Source organism: Platalea leucorodia, assembly GCF_965183815.1.
Source record: "Platalea leucorodia genome assembly, chromosome: 5".
NCBI classification, from domain to species: domain Eukaryota; kingdom Metazoa; phylum Chordata; class Aves; order Pelecaniformes; family Threskiornithidae; genus Platalea; species Platalea leucorodia.
The window spans coordinates 89091081-89106025 of record NC_138827.1 but is presented as its reverse complement, the minus strand read 5'-3'; the positions used below and the strand labels follow the sequence as shown (position 1 = coordinate 89106025).

The 14945-nt window shown below is 41.5% G+C and overlaps 1 protein-coding gene across 3 annotated transcripts in view; it reads left to right on the top strand.

Moving 5' to 3' along the window:
- The window catches only part of CLASP1 (cytoplasmic linker associated protein 1), a 185214-nt gene that overhangs the window by 80834 nt on the left and 89435 nt on the right, over positions 1 to 14945 (top strand). For all 3 annotated transcript variants that reach the window (XM_082312843.1, XM_082312842.1, XM_082312844.1), the window contains exons 9-15: positions 8555 to 8707; positions 9664 to 9737; positions 10560 to 10652; positions 11981 to 12126; positions 12888 to 13023; positions 13756 to 13826; positions 14394 to 14453. In XM_082312843.1, the coding sequence (XP_082168969.1) occupies positions 8555 to 8707; positions 9664 to 9737; positions 10560 to 10652; positions 11981 to 12126; positions 12888 to 13023; positions 13756 to 13826; positions 14394 to 14453 (733 nt within the window). The remainder of the gene's footprint in view (positions 1 to 8554; positions 8708 to 9663; positions 9738 to 10559; positions 10653 to 11980; positions 12127 to 12887; positions 13024 to 13755; positions 13827 to 14393; positions 14454 to 14945) is intronic.

Genomic DNA, 14945 nt, shown 5'->3' with positions numbered 1-14945 from the left:
CACCTGATCGCTCTGCACGCAGTGCTCCTGTCCTTTGCAGGTGAAAAGCAGCTGTCCATTTAAAGGCTTCAGATTCCTCATGTACCTCTTAATTCACTTTATTTATATAGGTATAGACAGTCCAGGTAAGACAACACTTGACCTCTTGATTCTCCAGGTATCTGCTTTTTCATATGGATTTTGGCAGATAAAACCCAAGCCGTCGCCAGCAGATGTCCCCCTGCGAGCTCGGTTTAGCACCATCTTTGGTAGCTGTTTTCCTCTAGCATTGCTGGGTACCATCCCTGTGAAATAGAGAACTCAATTTCAAGTGTGGTTAAGCTTCACGTAACCTGTCAAGAAGAACTAAATAAAAACTTTTTTTTTCTAATACCTTGTGATGTGATCTCTTGTTTCTCTGAGCCACTTGCAAATGTCCTTTTTGAATATGAGTAAAAAAGTTTTGAGGGTAATATTGGGAAAATCAGAAGATATTTGGACACTACTCTTGCCTTTAGTAGGAGGTAGAAAAAGTGATTTAGAAAAACCCACATGTTTAGGGATGGCGCTTAATCTGGATTCTGGCAATGCCCTGAAGTCTTCACACCCTTGAGAATGTCCCTCAGCAACTCTGTTTACTCACATGTTAAAATAATAATAAATATTTCTCACTGCTGTGGAATGGCTGTGCTTTTTAATGACATTTATATGATTTTAGAGCAATTACTGTGCAAGGTTGACAACAGACCTTGGCAAAGCAAGCTGTTGCCTGGGGTAGTGGGTGTAGTGTGCACGACCAGTAGCTGGATGATGCCGCTGCCTGAATTTCCCACAGAGCAGAGGCTCGCTGCAAGCACAGGGAGTCCAGGCTCTTGCCCTAAGCCTTCTGGCAAGTGCAGAGCACCGGCTAAAACCTGGACGTGAGGGCGAGGAGGGAAAAGGTTCATTGCTTGCCCTTCGCCCTGATGCATCCCTGCCGTGTGTGTATGAAGACGGTGCCTGAGGGAGCTCCCGTGCTTCTGCAGAATTGAATTTTGCTGTCTTGTGAACGAAGGCAGAAGAATTCGCTTTCCTTTATATAATTATTTGCCTAAATAATTAAACGTTACTAAGGCTGAGGGGAAGCCTTAACACTGTCACTGTGCAGCGCAGAGGATTAATATTAAAATGGAAAACTATGTGCTTTATCTGCTGTTCAAGGAATGCTTTCCTGCAGCTATACCAGTCCTGCGGCAGGCCATTAATTCTTGTAGTTCTGGAAAAAAGATATTTCCTGACTCTAAAAGATCTCCCTGGTCCATCCTGTATAAATAGCCTTTCTCATTGATTCGTATCTCTAGGGCTCAGGGTATACGACCCACTTTGCGTTTTTATCTGTGAAGATGATGCTAACGAGAGCGCTGTGAGGAGGGAGCAATGTCTGTGCTTGGGGCTGCTGCTGGCGTTTCCCCTGGTGCAATGGAAAGGGTGTTTTCAAGGGTCCGCAACAAAAAAGGGACAGCATCCCCAAGTGCAGCCAGCAGGGAAAGCTGCGGCAGCGAAACCCAGAAATAACACCCTGTTGTGGAGCATTTCATAGACTCTGAAATAATTGGTGTGTTTGTGGAAGGCTGCATTCGGAGATAATGGTATCTCTGTACGGGCAGCCTGGCTGTGAACGGCGGGCGGGCGCCCTGCAAGGCCTCATAATGAACCTCTGGGTGACAGGAGGGGTAAGTGCAGGGTAGGGAAAAGCTGGTTTTGCTCTTTAAATTGAAACTTTGCATAAACATGTGGGCTTTCGGGGTGGGTGTGTTTTTCCAAGGTATGCGTTGTGGATTTCCTGATGCTCTTGAGGTCTGGGGGAAAGCTGTGTGGCTGGCTGGAATGGGCTCTGTGGGAATATTTTATTTCCAAGGATGACTTTGAGGAAAACAGATCCTTATCTTTTTCTCTTCTCACTTTTTTTTTTTTTGCCTTGTGTGCATGTCTGTGTCTGTCTCTTGATTATTACTTTTATTTTTAATCGGTATGAGGCAAAGACTGTGTCTGTGCAGCTCCTAGCACATGGGTTTGCGATTCTTGTTTAGGTGTCTGTATGAACTGTGCTAAAGTAATTAGCAAAACTAATAAATCCAGGCTACTTTTATGGGTTTATCTCAGCTTTCGGTGCTTTTGTGAGTTCTTTTGGCTGTTCGAGCTGTTGCTCCTTCACTCAGTATCATAGCTATTTTGTTGTCTCCTATTGCTACTTAATTTTACAAAGCTTGTAAGAATGTGAAACCTTTGTACTGTCTCTTTTCTAAATCTGCCTAAAGCTAATGGAAACTTTCATATTGCTGAAAACTGTCTGAATGACAGTTTCACTAACTCTTAAAAATGACCATTTCCAGGTGTGTTAGTTTCATGAACAGAAGTTTCCGAGCAGCACTTTGCTGTGCTCTTAGTTGTGTTAATGCTCATACGCTATTAGAGAGTGCATGCTGCGGCTTGTTAACATGATGATATTAATAGTGTCAACCTTATGGTTTTAAAAGTCATGTTTTGAAGGAGGCAGACTTGTAAACATGGAATCTTTTTTGTCTTTTGTATTGAAGTTTTTCAGGTCAGGATGTACATCAGTTTCCTCAGCTAACTTTATCATACTGGAATTGGTTTAATAAATGTAGGATTCCTCACGAACAGAAATGTGCTTTGTTTTATTATTGCTACTACTGCCTGATTGTTTTTCTGCTTACAGAGGGATGGCAGTCGTCAGTACTCTGAAATTACTGTGGCCCTGTGCTTGGGACTGAGCAGGATGTGTATCAGAACAACTGCCTGTGTAAATATGTATTTGGAGCAGAAAACAATTCCAAGCATTACTTCTTTCAGGAATCTTCTTTCCCTTTGTGATAGCAGTTGAAGGCCTGTTAGGTTATGAGCAGCTTCATTAACTTGTAATTAGACAGAATGAGGCAGCAGTCAAGATGATGAGTGTCACCTTTCCTAGCTGAGGAAGGAAAACTGAAACATTTTGTATTAACGAAAAGCATGTGGGTGTTGGAAGGATTATTAAAATAAAAAGCATTTGTTCGCTCTACCTGGCATGGCATTCTTGGCTTGGGTCTCTGAGTGCCACCTTACTTGTGGCTGATGGCAGCTGTATTGCTCGTTGTATTTATTATGGTCATAAATACATTGCTGAGATTTACACTGTAGAAACCTTATTCAGAAGACAAACTCTCACCCACAATTACACATATTCTAGTTAAAATAGGGCAATGTATGTGAGGTAAGAGAAAGAAGCCAAGGTAATGGGGATATGCATATCCTTGCTGACACGATCATTGCTGTGGCTGGCTCAGTCCCAGTGAGCCCTTCGCGGGATCCCCACTGAGGTCAGGTTTTGGGGAATTCACTTGAAAGCCAGTTGTGAAGGATGCTGAGGTGGTTCTTTGAATTGTGCCCGAAGGCGGCAGCAGGGGTGGGCTGGGATGGGAGATGGTGGCTGGGTCAACCTGGGAGAACTGGACCCACAGGGAGAGGGGCGGTGGGTGGCACTGGGAGGCTGACTGGCGTCACTGAGCCCAAGCGGGCGGCGTTTTAAAGGCTCAAAATACTGTGACTGGTGTGGAGGGTGGGGAAGGAGGGGCCATGGCTGGGGCCAGGAGGAGAGAGCAGCTGGGAAACTGTGGGAGATGGCCGAGCGAGAAACCGTAATGATGTGCTGTGCCTGTGTACTGCTGCTCATGACCGTGACGCCTTTGTTTTTAAACATTTGGTCCTGCTGAGGAGCATATATGTGCCCCTTTAGCGGGTTCATAAACTCGTTTTTCTGGAGAAACCTATACAATACCTGTAAATGTTGGAGCTGAGCAGGCTTGCAGCTAGGCCATACGTGGGTTGGTGTGTGCTAATGGGAAGAGGCACGTAACCTCAGCTGAAGCTGTCATGTTTGGAGGCTGGTGGTGCACCCACAGAGAGGGTCCGATGGGAGGTGGGGGTGCCAGACGCTGCCCCTGGGGGAGGGCACGGTCTGAGGTGTCCAAGGGGTGTCTGTCTGAAAAACACTGGCCAATGCACATTGGGTTGCATCTGGCAAAAAGGAGTACCTCCGGAGCAGGCAGAGCATCTGTAGGTTCCACCTTCTGGTCGTGGTGCTTCAGTCTATTTAGATGTCAAAGTAGGGATTGAACCAGTTAAATTTACATGTAAAATTGAAGAGAGGGAAGGTGGTGTCCTGTAAAAGGAAATTCTTGCAAGTTGCTTGCCCACTTCAGCAGCACTGATGCTTGGACATGGGGCATGATAAATGGGCACAGCGGGGCCAGAGCAGGTTTAGGACCTTGCAGAGTCAGGCCTAAAGACCATAGCGGGGCATCTTCGTTAGGAACAGACATGATCGTAAGCTGCTTTTCACACTCTGGTCACTACAGAGTGACTACTAGCTCTCTTCTCTAAAACTGACAGATAAATAACTAAAAGATTTGAGTCTGACATCTTAGAGTTTTTTAAAAGCCAGGAAGCATTTCCTTTCATTGGAAAGGAAATTTGAGACTCAATTAATTTGCTTTAAAAGGTCCCAGGCTGGTGGTTCAGGCAGGGAAGGTGCTGGCCCTTGCTTACTGTGGTTCCTGAACAACTAGCACAGTCTCTTTCTCCCCGTTTTACACCTTGCCCAGACCTGAAGGGGTTACGTTTTAAAATGAATAATGACTAAATTTATTCATCGTGGACAAATGATGACAGCTGTTGAGATGCTCCTGTTAGCGCTTCCCAGGGGATAAAGTCAGGCTGGTTCCTAGTGTAAGCCAGCCCAGCCAGGCAGACTCAGCTCGCCTTCCTCCTGGATTATTTGTCCCAGCTTCCCCTCACTACCAGGGAATTTCCTTCCTAGAAGTGAACTGAAGTTTCCTGGGCTGAAATGGGTGTTGATGAGAATCCCGCAGAGCTGCAGTCGTAGAGAGAGGACTGAAGCCATAGCTGTTTAAATCCACGTGTGAAGACAGCATGCTTAATGAATACGAGGGGCAATGATTGATTATGTTCTGGACTGAAAGCCGCGGCGCTCTGTGAAGCACTGTTACATCTGGGCACGCTATGGAAAATATGAAGGAATGTTGAGGAAGCTTATTTGCAGAAGGATATGTACTTGTAAGCAATTTTTTTTTCTTCTTAAATAATGTAAAGGAATTGAAAAATGTAAAGCAAATTGTGTTCTCTGTTTCTGTAAGACAGCAGAGTGGTGAGGAGACAAAGGCCTCTTTTATAAGGGCATGTCTCTGACGGAGAGTGCTATATGGCCCTTATAACTGAGCGCTGGGGGGGCCTGGGATGGGAGGACATCAATGGTTATTTAATGTTAGAACGTGGCACCGATTCCGCTTCGGTGCACCTCTGCTGGAGTCATGAGAGTTACACCCATGCTGAATTTACCACCTCGTGATTTGCAGATAGGCTGTAAAAAATATGATCCTAGTTCAAATGATTATTGTGAACAAGAGTCAACAAATGGGGGAAAAAAAGGCGTTTTAATGATAATGTATAGTAGCTTGTTTTTCTCTTATTTTCTGTACTTCCATGTTCAGGTTTCTTTCTGTTCTTTGTTTCTCTTTCTGTCCTGCACACGTGCTGCTGGAAGACTTGATGTGCAGTTCTGAATGTGGCGCTGTCATTCTGCACTACTCAGATGAGAAAATGCTGTTGGGTTATTGAAGGGATGGGATATTCTGATTTGATAAATATGTAATGCTTAGTTTGCAGACTTAATGAACAGGAAGATGTGATTGTAATCCAAACATCCCCAAAACTGTGGGCGGGCTGGCTGGATTTTTGGAGTGTTGTTTTTTTCAGCTAATGCTCAGAAAAGCCTGTTTTAAATGAAAATGATAGTTTATTTAATTGCTAAAATGCTACAGAAGTGCAATCCTTTTAATAGCTGTTTTTCTGAATTTTTATTTATTATATGAAATAGCAAACCACACCCTCTTCTTTCAGAGGGGTGAGGCTTTAAAATGCAGATACAAGAAGTGAGTTAACTCAGACTACATCTAGATAGCCTGAAATGCAGCCGATGGAGAATTTTATTACCAGATGAAAGGGGTTTTGAAGTGGTAAAGTATCTTTTGTTTTGAGTATGACTGACTTTCTCTTGTCTGGTAATATATATATGACAAATAATCATTTGCTTAACAGCTATAGATGAGCTTTTGAAATAAATGCAATTGGGGCAAATTTTGCTCAGAAGTTTTTGTATTCAAGGTCTGTGCAAGTCTTTCTGCATCACTTGAACCCCTTCCTATAGGCTTCAGAGATTACACATCTTAAAGTCTATTTTGATCTGCCATGACCTGCTGTGCAACTCTCACCAAATTATGTTTTTGAAATAATTCCTGTTTGAACTAGACTGTATCTTTCAGGAAAAAAAAAATATCAATCTTGCTTTTTAATAACTGCCTGTGGTAGAATTTGCTGGGTGACACACCTCCTAACCTTGTAGGGAGCCAGTCCTGTGGTTGTTGCAAAAAATGGAGCGGGGGGGGGAAGCAAGGAAAAAAAGGCAATTCAGAATTTAATTTGTTTTTAACCTCCAGCCAGTGGCCTTGTTGTATATTTTTCTACTAGGTGAGAAACAATATTAATAAATCACACTGGAAAACTATGTTAATAAATTTTGAGTTGCTGTGTTAACACAGAATATAATCAAGCAACTTGTTAAGAATCTGGCCAGGCTAAACAGTCCCCTACAGTGAATTTTCATTTAATTTAATTAAAAACATATTTTCCAATCCCTTAATCATTCTCATGGTCCTTCCCTGAGCTCTTTTCAAATTATTTTTGAATTATGTATGTCAGAACATGACCAGTGTCAATAGAGAGGTAGCATGGTCTCCCTGGCCACCTTGGAGTACTGTGTTAGAGAGCGCCCGCATCCTAACTGTGGCATATGTTCTTCTCCTTAGCTGTGTGACCTTAAATTTCTTGATGTTAAAGTTCATATGTTCACTTATGTCTTCTTCACTTTTCCCTGAACAACTGTCCAAGTACCTGTTATTATATTACCCCTTTCCTTTAGATGTTACTTTTTTTTTTCCTAGCCATTCCCCATATTCCAAGACTTCTTGAACATCAAAATTAAGGGGAGAGATGTCCTTGGCCACCTTTTTTAACTTTTTGGATGCTGCTGTCTACCTGTCATTTCCATGTTGTGCTGTGATAGGAGTATGGCATCATGTGCACGGGTGCATATCGGAAATGTGGTTTTTAGGTTTTTAGATGGTTTGTAACAGTTCTCCTGCACCCAGCTGCTAATAAGCCAATACCACTTTGGGCAGGAAAAACTCCTTAAGGTGGCTGGGCTGAGGACAGTACAGGTTTTTCTTTTTATTCTTTTACCTCCCCTAGAATATATCTTTATTGTTATGGATTAATTTTCTTACTTTCAGAAAGCTCAACCTGTATTGAATTTCATTCATTAGTGTTTAACTAGGAGCCTATATTTGTTACTAGATATTCCCAGATGCTTTCCTGAATAGGGATGGATTAAAGCACCTGCTTGAGTTTTTGCCAAGTGAAATTTCACAAAGGAAATGTTCCTGAAACAGTGGAGCGTGGGTGCGTACCTTGGACTGTTGGAGGGGGATGGACAGAAAGCAGGTCTCAAATCTTGAATGAAGTGTTAGTGTGAAAAAGCTAAGTGATGGGGACTGAGGTGGCTTTTCTGGCCTCAATAAATAATGCGCATCATCTATATCAGCTGTCCAAACACTTTGTCACCTTTCAACTTAAAGCCGGTTTTTAAAGTGGATTAGCTAATCTGTGTAAAACTGCAATATAAGCACTCCTTTGGAATTGAAGTGACCTTTACTGAGAATCTGTAGATTACAAAGTGACTGTAATTCATTTTAAGTTAATTTATGTTCACGCTTGGAAGTAGAGGCTGCAGTTCCCTTAGGATGTACACAGAGGGTTCAATAAGTTTTAATACACCTTATATTTATGGTTTTTATGAATTTGAGGCAACTTTTTCTATTTCTTCATAAAGAATCTCTGGTGATCATTTAAAAAGTTGAATTGGGTTTGTAGCTCTGGGTGGCTCTGTGGTTTATCAACAGCATGAGTGTTGCCATGAGATCTTTCCCAGGTTACCCTGTTTGTTCTTGATCTGGTGCAGCCAGTTAGTGGGGTGTTGACACGGTGGCCTGTGCTGCCTGATCCCTGCCACACTTGGGTCTTGGATTTGCTCACAGTATTGGTTTCACTACAGCCCGTGGCAAAATAGTTCTCAGAGGCATAAACATCAGAGAGAGACTGTAGACACACCAAGTATTATCTGTGGTTTGCATCTTTCTGCTGTAGATTTGAAGTTTATTCCTTTTATCTGGATGCCTTCATTGAAAGGGTTTATAACATAGTGGCCGCAATAGCAAAGGATTGGGTTCGGTAGCCTGGTGGTCATTCGTGAATAACCGGATTTCTAGCATGAAGATGCTGCTGAGATGAGAGCTGGCACAGCAGACGTGAACGTGCAGCGTGTTTGCCATTGTGTGAGCATGTTGCTTGGGACATCCCTTTGCTTCATGGGACTTAGAGCTGAGTGTGCTTTTTTTGGCAGATAAAATTTTTGATGATGAAGACTCCGTGGATGGGAACAGACCTTCCTCAGCTAGCTCCTCTACATCTTCAAAGGCCCCTGCAAACTCGCGCAGAGTTGGGATGGGGACTACCCGCAGACTTGGGTCTGCAGCTCTGGGCTCCAAGTCTTCAAGTAAGCCGATAGCATATATGAATTGACCTTTGTGCAAAGTATTTATAGTGTTCATGTTTGAGCTTATTGCAGGGAGTTCCAGACTGGCTCCCAGGATCTAGTAACAATTTTTTTCCTTATGAAATTACGTGTATGTTGTTTGCATGCCATGACCGAACTTTGGTAGGATGAATTTCCAAGCAGTCCCCACATCCCTATAACACGTTTTGCATTTTTGAAAGGTTGGACCTGTGCAATTGTGCACTGAGGGCTATGAGTAAGTCATGTCAATGTTGCAGTGTGTAGATTTTTGCCTTTATAGCTGCAACTCTAGCTGAACTGAGGCAGGCTGCTTACAGCTACCTGCTAAACTTCAGCCCATGCAATCTAAAACTGACACGCTGGCTTTCTTCTAAGACCTTTGGGCATTGCTGGTAATGAAGGTGCAGAAAGAAAACTGAGCAGTAATTCTGAATGGGAGCAATAATTCTACATGTGATTATAATTCTACGTGTGACCTAGAGAAATGGAGAAAGTTCTCTATATCGGACAATCTCTAATCTGATTAGTATTCCAGAGACTATTTATCTTCCTTATCATTTGTCTGTTTGTGCACCTGTCAGATCTGCACCTTCATCTATTATAGATAGGATTAAATCCTTTAAAATAAGATCTCCCGTATAATTAAAGTAAATATTCCCTTTCATCTTTCAGACTGTGTCCCCTAACTGTTGAGTGACTACTATAATGACTTCCCTAATGTGCCCTCTGTGCCTAGGAGTTGAAGGATGCTGTGAATGTCTAGTCTGTGCCTGGCATTGAATTTCCCTGTCTCTTGATTTCATTACATCTGCAGCACTTTGAGGCTTCATGGATAGTGAACTTTCTCCTGATTAGGTGCCTTGATAGCTGGTGGTTTCTTAATTGATTCTCTTGTTGATAAGAAGATTGAAAAGGCTTTTTCATTTGTATGTCAGCAGCCAAAGAGGGAGCAGGTGCTGTGGATGAAGAAGACTTCATTAAGGCATTTGAAGATGTCCCAACGGTTCAGGTAAGTAGAATTACACGTTAAACCACACAGTACTAAAAAGCAGAAGATATATATAGGATCTAGTCCTAATCACTGGAAAATTGTGCTTCATTGTGATGTTGGCAAATCTTCTTTAAGGGGAAGGCAAGTTAGAAGTTGGAGGGAGGGAAGTTTTAAATGGTGTTATCTGCCAGTAGTTTGTGTGAAACCCTCAGAAGTGGAGGCAGTGGAGGTGGGAGGGTTGTGATAGAGCTATCACAGGAGCAGACGTGGAGCTGGAACTGGACACGCATGCTGCGCAGTGCAGTCTGGTCAAACAAAAACCTAAGTCAGCAGAAGCCTCCCTACGTTTCATCTGTACCATCTGGGAGCTGAAAGCAGTAACGGTGACTTGTGTTGCCGGGATTGCTGCTGTTGTGTGACAACTGGACAGTGCATGTCTGCTGATAGATTTAGCTGGATAGTTGAGATGTGTCATGTATCCCCTCTCCTTCACCAGAGCTTTATTTTTGGGACAACTGAAGAGCACATGTATCCACTCATGATCTTCTGTAGGTCTTTACTAATATAACCACTAGCAGCTGCAGGAGTGCTGCTTAAAATTGTGAAAATAAAGTAAAATAATAAAAGATGAACCTTTGATCATCTTGTGGTCATTTAGTAATTTTTGATTGCAGGAAATGGGTGTAAATTCTTTGCATTATGCAAAGCTAGCTGTGTCCAAGGCTAGCATGTGACATTTAAGCAGTGAGGAGCAAAGGATGTAAGAATGTAGCTGGGAAGTGATCTGATTTTTTTGAGTAAATCTTGCATTGTAGTGCTACTTTGTATTTAAATTTGCAGATTTATTCTAGCCGGGATCTTGAGGAATCCATAAACAAAATAAGAGAGATACTATCAGATGATAAGCACGACTGGGAACAGAGAGTTTCCGCGGTAAGTAGTGAACTTGGATATGAACTCTATTAATATAAGCTTTTCCTGCACTGAGCTTAACCGCAGGAAGAGGGTACTAGGAGAACCTCAGAGTAAGGCTAGAATGTAGTTTAGGTGGTGAACATCTGTTATGTTCCCCTAAGCTTGGGAGAAACGTTTCCTTATGAGACTGAATTTAAACCACATCTGTGAAGGAAAATGCTATTTGATATACAAGAATTCGTTGAGACAGCTTCAAGTTGAACTGGAAATCATGCAGCAAATCCAGATGTAAAGTTAGAAATTTGCTAGCAGATGCTGAAATAGAAATGTCAAAAGTGTTATTCAGAATATCTTAAAATTTCCTGATGAGGCAGAAAGTCACTTTGCTTATAGAGAACTTATTTATGCTTTTGCAATGGGAGGTGTAAAACAATTCAGAAAGAATTTACACACTTAGGTTTTGAATAAATAAATATGACTGTGGGAAACATGGAAGTGGAAAATCAGATGTGTTATATGCATGCCAAGATTGAGTTTTATTTACTGAGGTGAGCTGTGTTTTCATGGTATAAATAGATGCGTGATCTTGTCCACACTGTAGGGTTTCATCACTGATGTAGCAACTTTGACACGTCTGTCAAATCCTGTATTACAGATCTGAGTGGCAAACTGTGCTGATTCAGCTTACTTCAGGGGTTTTTTTTGTTTGCTGTACTGAGTAACAGTGAGCTTAAATCGGCACTGTACAGATGCCTCAGTATACATGAGGGCCTCTGAAAGTGTCCAAAAGGATGTCTATAGGATGAAATGGTGGTCTCCATAATATTAATACTTCCCAATTTGATGGGGTCAGGGTTCCACTTCTAGTAGAGCCAGATAATTATTTTAATGAAGTCAATGGACATATTCTGCATATAAGTCAGTATTACTCAGATTTGAGTATGCGCCAAGCCCTTCAAGTCTAGTCATCTTTTTAATACAATAGTTAGCTGTGAGAGGACCTAAACTTTAGAAGCTGTTGAATAGGTGGTTTCTAATAGGAATAGAGGAGAACCTTCAAGATATATTTTGGCTTAAAAAGTAATGTTTTGGGTTATTAACAATACAGTTTGAGTAGCTGTATGCAACACTTCTGGATTCCTGTAACAGTTAGCTAGAGTGTATTATTGTACTTATTATGTTAAGCTATGAGTTGAAAATGCTTGGGCTTTAAGAATAGAGTTCCTCAATGCATGTTGAGGAGCAGTTGTACAAGGACCCTGGAAACCAAGCAACAGCCCTGAACATAACTGTCCTTGTGTTTATTGCTCATTAACAGTCACTGCTTTCTTTTATGGTGCTAACAGTTGAAAAAGATACGCTCCTTACTCTTGGCTGGAGCTGCAGAATACGATAACTTCTTCCAACATTTAAGACTTTTGGATGGAGCGTTTAAATTATCTGCTAAAGACCTGCGGTCTCAAGTAGTACGAGAGGCTTGTATCACGTTGGGGTAAGTTTACCTTCTAAATGCACTTGAAATGTCATGTAGAAAAAAAGAAACAGACACTGGTTAAAAGACATCTAGGATGTAACTCCTGCTGCTAGTACTACATAGTTATAAGTAGAACATGATTTTACTACAGCTATTTAAAACCAGGTCCATGTAGGCCACTAATTGTAGTTGGGCCAAACTGTGTTCTTGAGTTTTAAACGATGATGACTTGAGATATGCTGAATGAATGAGCAAGCCATGCATTCATGCACTGAGTAGGGAGGGAAGGATTGAACAATAAAGCTGAAAATGTATATGTTTTGTTCTGGTTCAGACTGAGCTAGTTTTCATTTTTGATGGTTTATCCTTTGTGAAATGCCTCAAGAAAAAGGGCGCTGCAGTGTTTCTAACAGTTTTTTTGAAATTTGTGCATATTAAGGCAAAATAGGCAGTTTCAGAGAAACTGATAGAAACTAACGAGTTCAGAAAAATACATTCTTTCAGCATGATCTCATTTGATAATAAATTTTTAGCTGTGCTGGTTATTTTACGCTGAACTTACTGTTTCTCAGAGTTCAGATGAATATAGAACACAAGTTTGAAATGAAAGTAAATGAACTGTTCTTTGAAACATGGTGTTCTCTGTCCTTTGGAGCTGGAGAGAAGGTGACAGTTGGGAAGAGGGAGATGTCAGATGTACTTATGTCAGATGTTCTATAGAAGTCTGACTAGCTTAATCGTCAGCACACTTACCAGCATGACTTCATTCTGTTTTTCAGACATTTGTCATCAGTTCTGGGAAACAAGTTTGACCATGGGGCAGAAGCCATCATGCCAACAATTTTTAATCTAATTCCGAATAGTGCCAAAGTCATGGCCACTTCTGGTGTCGTAGCAGTTAGGTTAATCATTCGAGTAAGTATACATCAAAAGAGAACAAAACGTTGTCACTTCCAAATACTGTGGTGTTTCTGAAAAAATATGAATGTTACTGCAATGAAAATTAGATTAAGTGCCTAATCTCCTTTTCTGATTGTGCTGGGCTTGGCTGTCTCAGATGTCATGCAGCCTTGTGTAGATGATGATTGTTAAGCTCTGCCAAAATAGTAGGAAATATGTTTCTTTGCAGAGTAATATATTTCCATCCCTCTAAGAGCTGAGCAAACTTTTTTCTTTGAATGGGTTTTAAACCTGCCTTGCAGGACAGACTCATCCTCTTAATTATGCTCTAAAACTCCTCACAGCCAGTGTATGTTTCCTAAAACCATTAGGTCATGGAGGTGACTTCTGCCTAGTGATTCAGTGGGGAAGCTGCAGATGGCCTGAGATCTCTCAAGTTGTCACCACTGACTGTTTAGATCCTCCTGCAGTGACTTCAGCTTCTTGACTCACTGGAGCCTGCTATTATAGAAGAAAATAAAATACCTGATAAAGATACTGTAACAGATAAAATACAAAATATTTTTAATAATAAAAATACCTGTCCATATCTGTTAGGGTTCCTTTATTTACCAGATCTATTTTTAAGAATTGAAGAAAAATAAATATCTACATACTGGGCTCAGGTGGCTGAAGGAAATGGCCTTTCATTCCATGGAACTGTGGTGTAAAGATTTCTTCCTGTTTTTGTTGTTTGTTTTCTTCTAGCATACGCACATCCCTCGATTAATACCCATCATAACCAGTAATTGTACCTCCAAATCTGTTGCAGTTAGAAGGTGAGCATTTAGTTTGAGTTTATTCTCTTTTTTACTGGTAAATAGGTTCACATGTACTTTCTGATAACATTCATGTATTTGTTTTTATTCATGAAAAGGGTTGATATACACACTTACTGAAGAATGCATCTCGTTCTCCCCCATGAGTTGGGATCAAATGCAGTCAGCTATCTTGTGTAAGCCGCAGCACTGCAGAGAAGAAAAGGCATTTTTCCTCAAAGAAAAATGTTCTTTAACCTAATCTTTGTGCTTACATGTCACTATAATAATGTCATATTATTTTGACTTCTTTACAGACATATTCCTATTCCCCACTACTAGCCATTATAGGGGCGCATTTTCTTTGAGGCAGTCAGCAGCAGTGGTGTTCTGTGATAGTGCCATCTGGAAGTTGGACTGGATGTGCTAATGGTCCTCTCTGCACTTAAAATCAGGGCTGTTACTGAATTCCAATGTCCCAAAAGTCTTCATAACAAAAGGTGGCTGTTGTTCAGAGGCAGGTATGGCAAAGTCAGTGAGTCTCTGTTAACTTAGAGAACTCAGCATTTCTTCTCTTTCTTCTCTCAGGCGCTGTTTCGAATTTTTAGACTTGCTGTTGCAGGAGTGGCAAACACACTCCCTAGAAAGGTAAGCTCTGAAAACAAGTGGGTTAATTCTCTCCTGCTTATGTCTGGGGAGGTTGATTCTGGAGAAAGGATAATCTAAGAGGTGAGATTATATCAGATAGCTCTAGTAGAGATATTTTTGCCACAAAAAAAACACGTACGTATGTGCACACACACCATTCATCCCTATAGTTCTGGCAGTCAGAGTTTGGTGAGTCTGTCTCATATGCCAGCCCCGGAAAACCTGGCTGAGTGAATCTCTGAACTCAATAAGTTTTGGGTTCCCCCCCTCCCCTTTTGCACCCTAAAGTAGGATGATGAGGTGAAGGCTACTAGATACCTATCAGGAGCTTCTGAGGCTTCTACAGTACTTCAAACTAATGAACGGTGGAAGGAATTGTGGGAGAAGAGACTGGGACACAATTTTCTTAGCCCTAGACTGCCCAGGCAGTTTCAACAGCTACCTAAAGACTGACCTATGAAGAATGCTGCTCGCATTTTCCTAGTCAGCAAT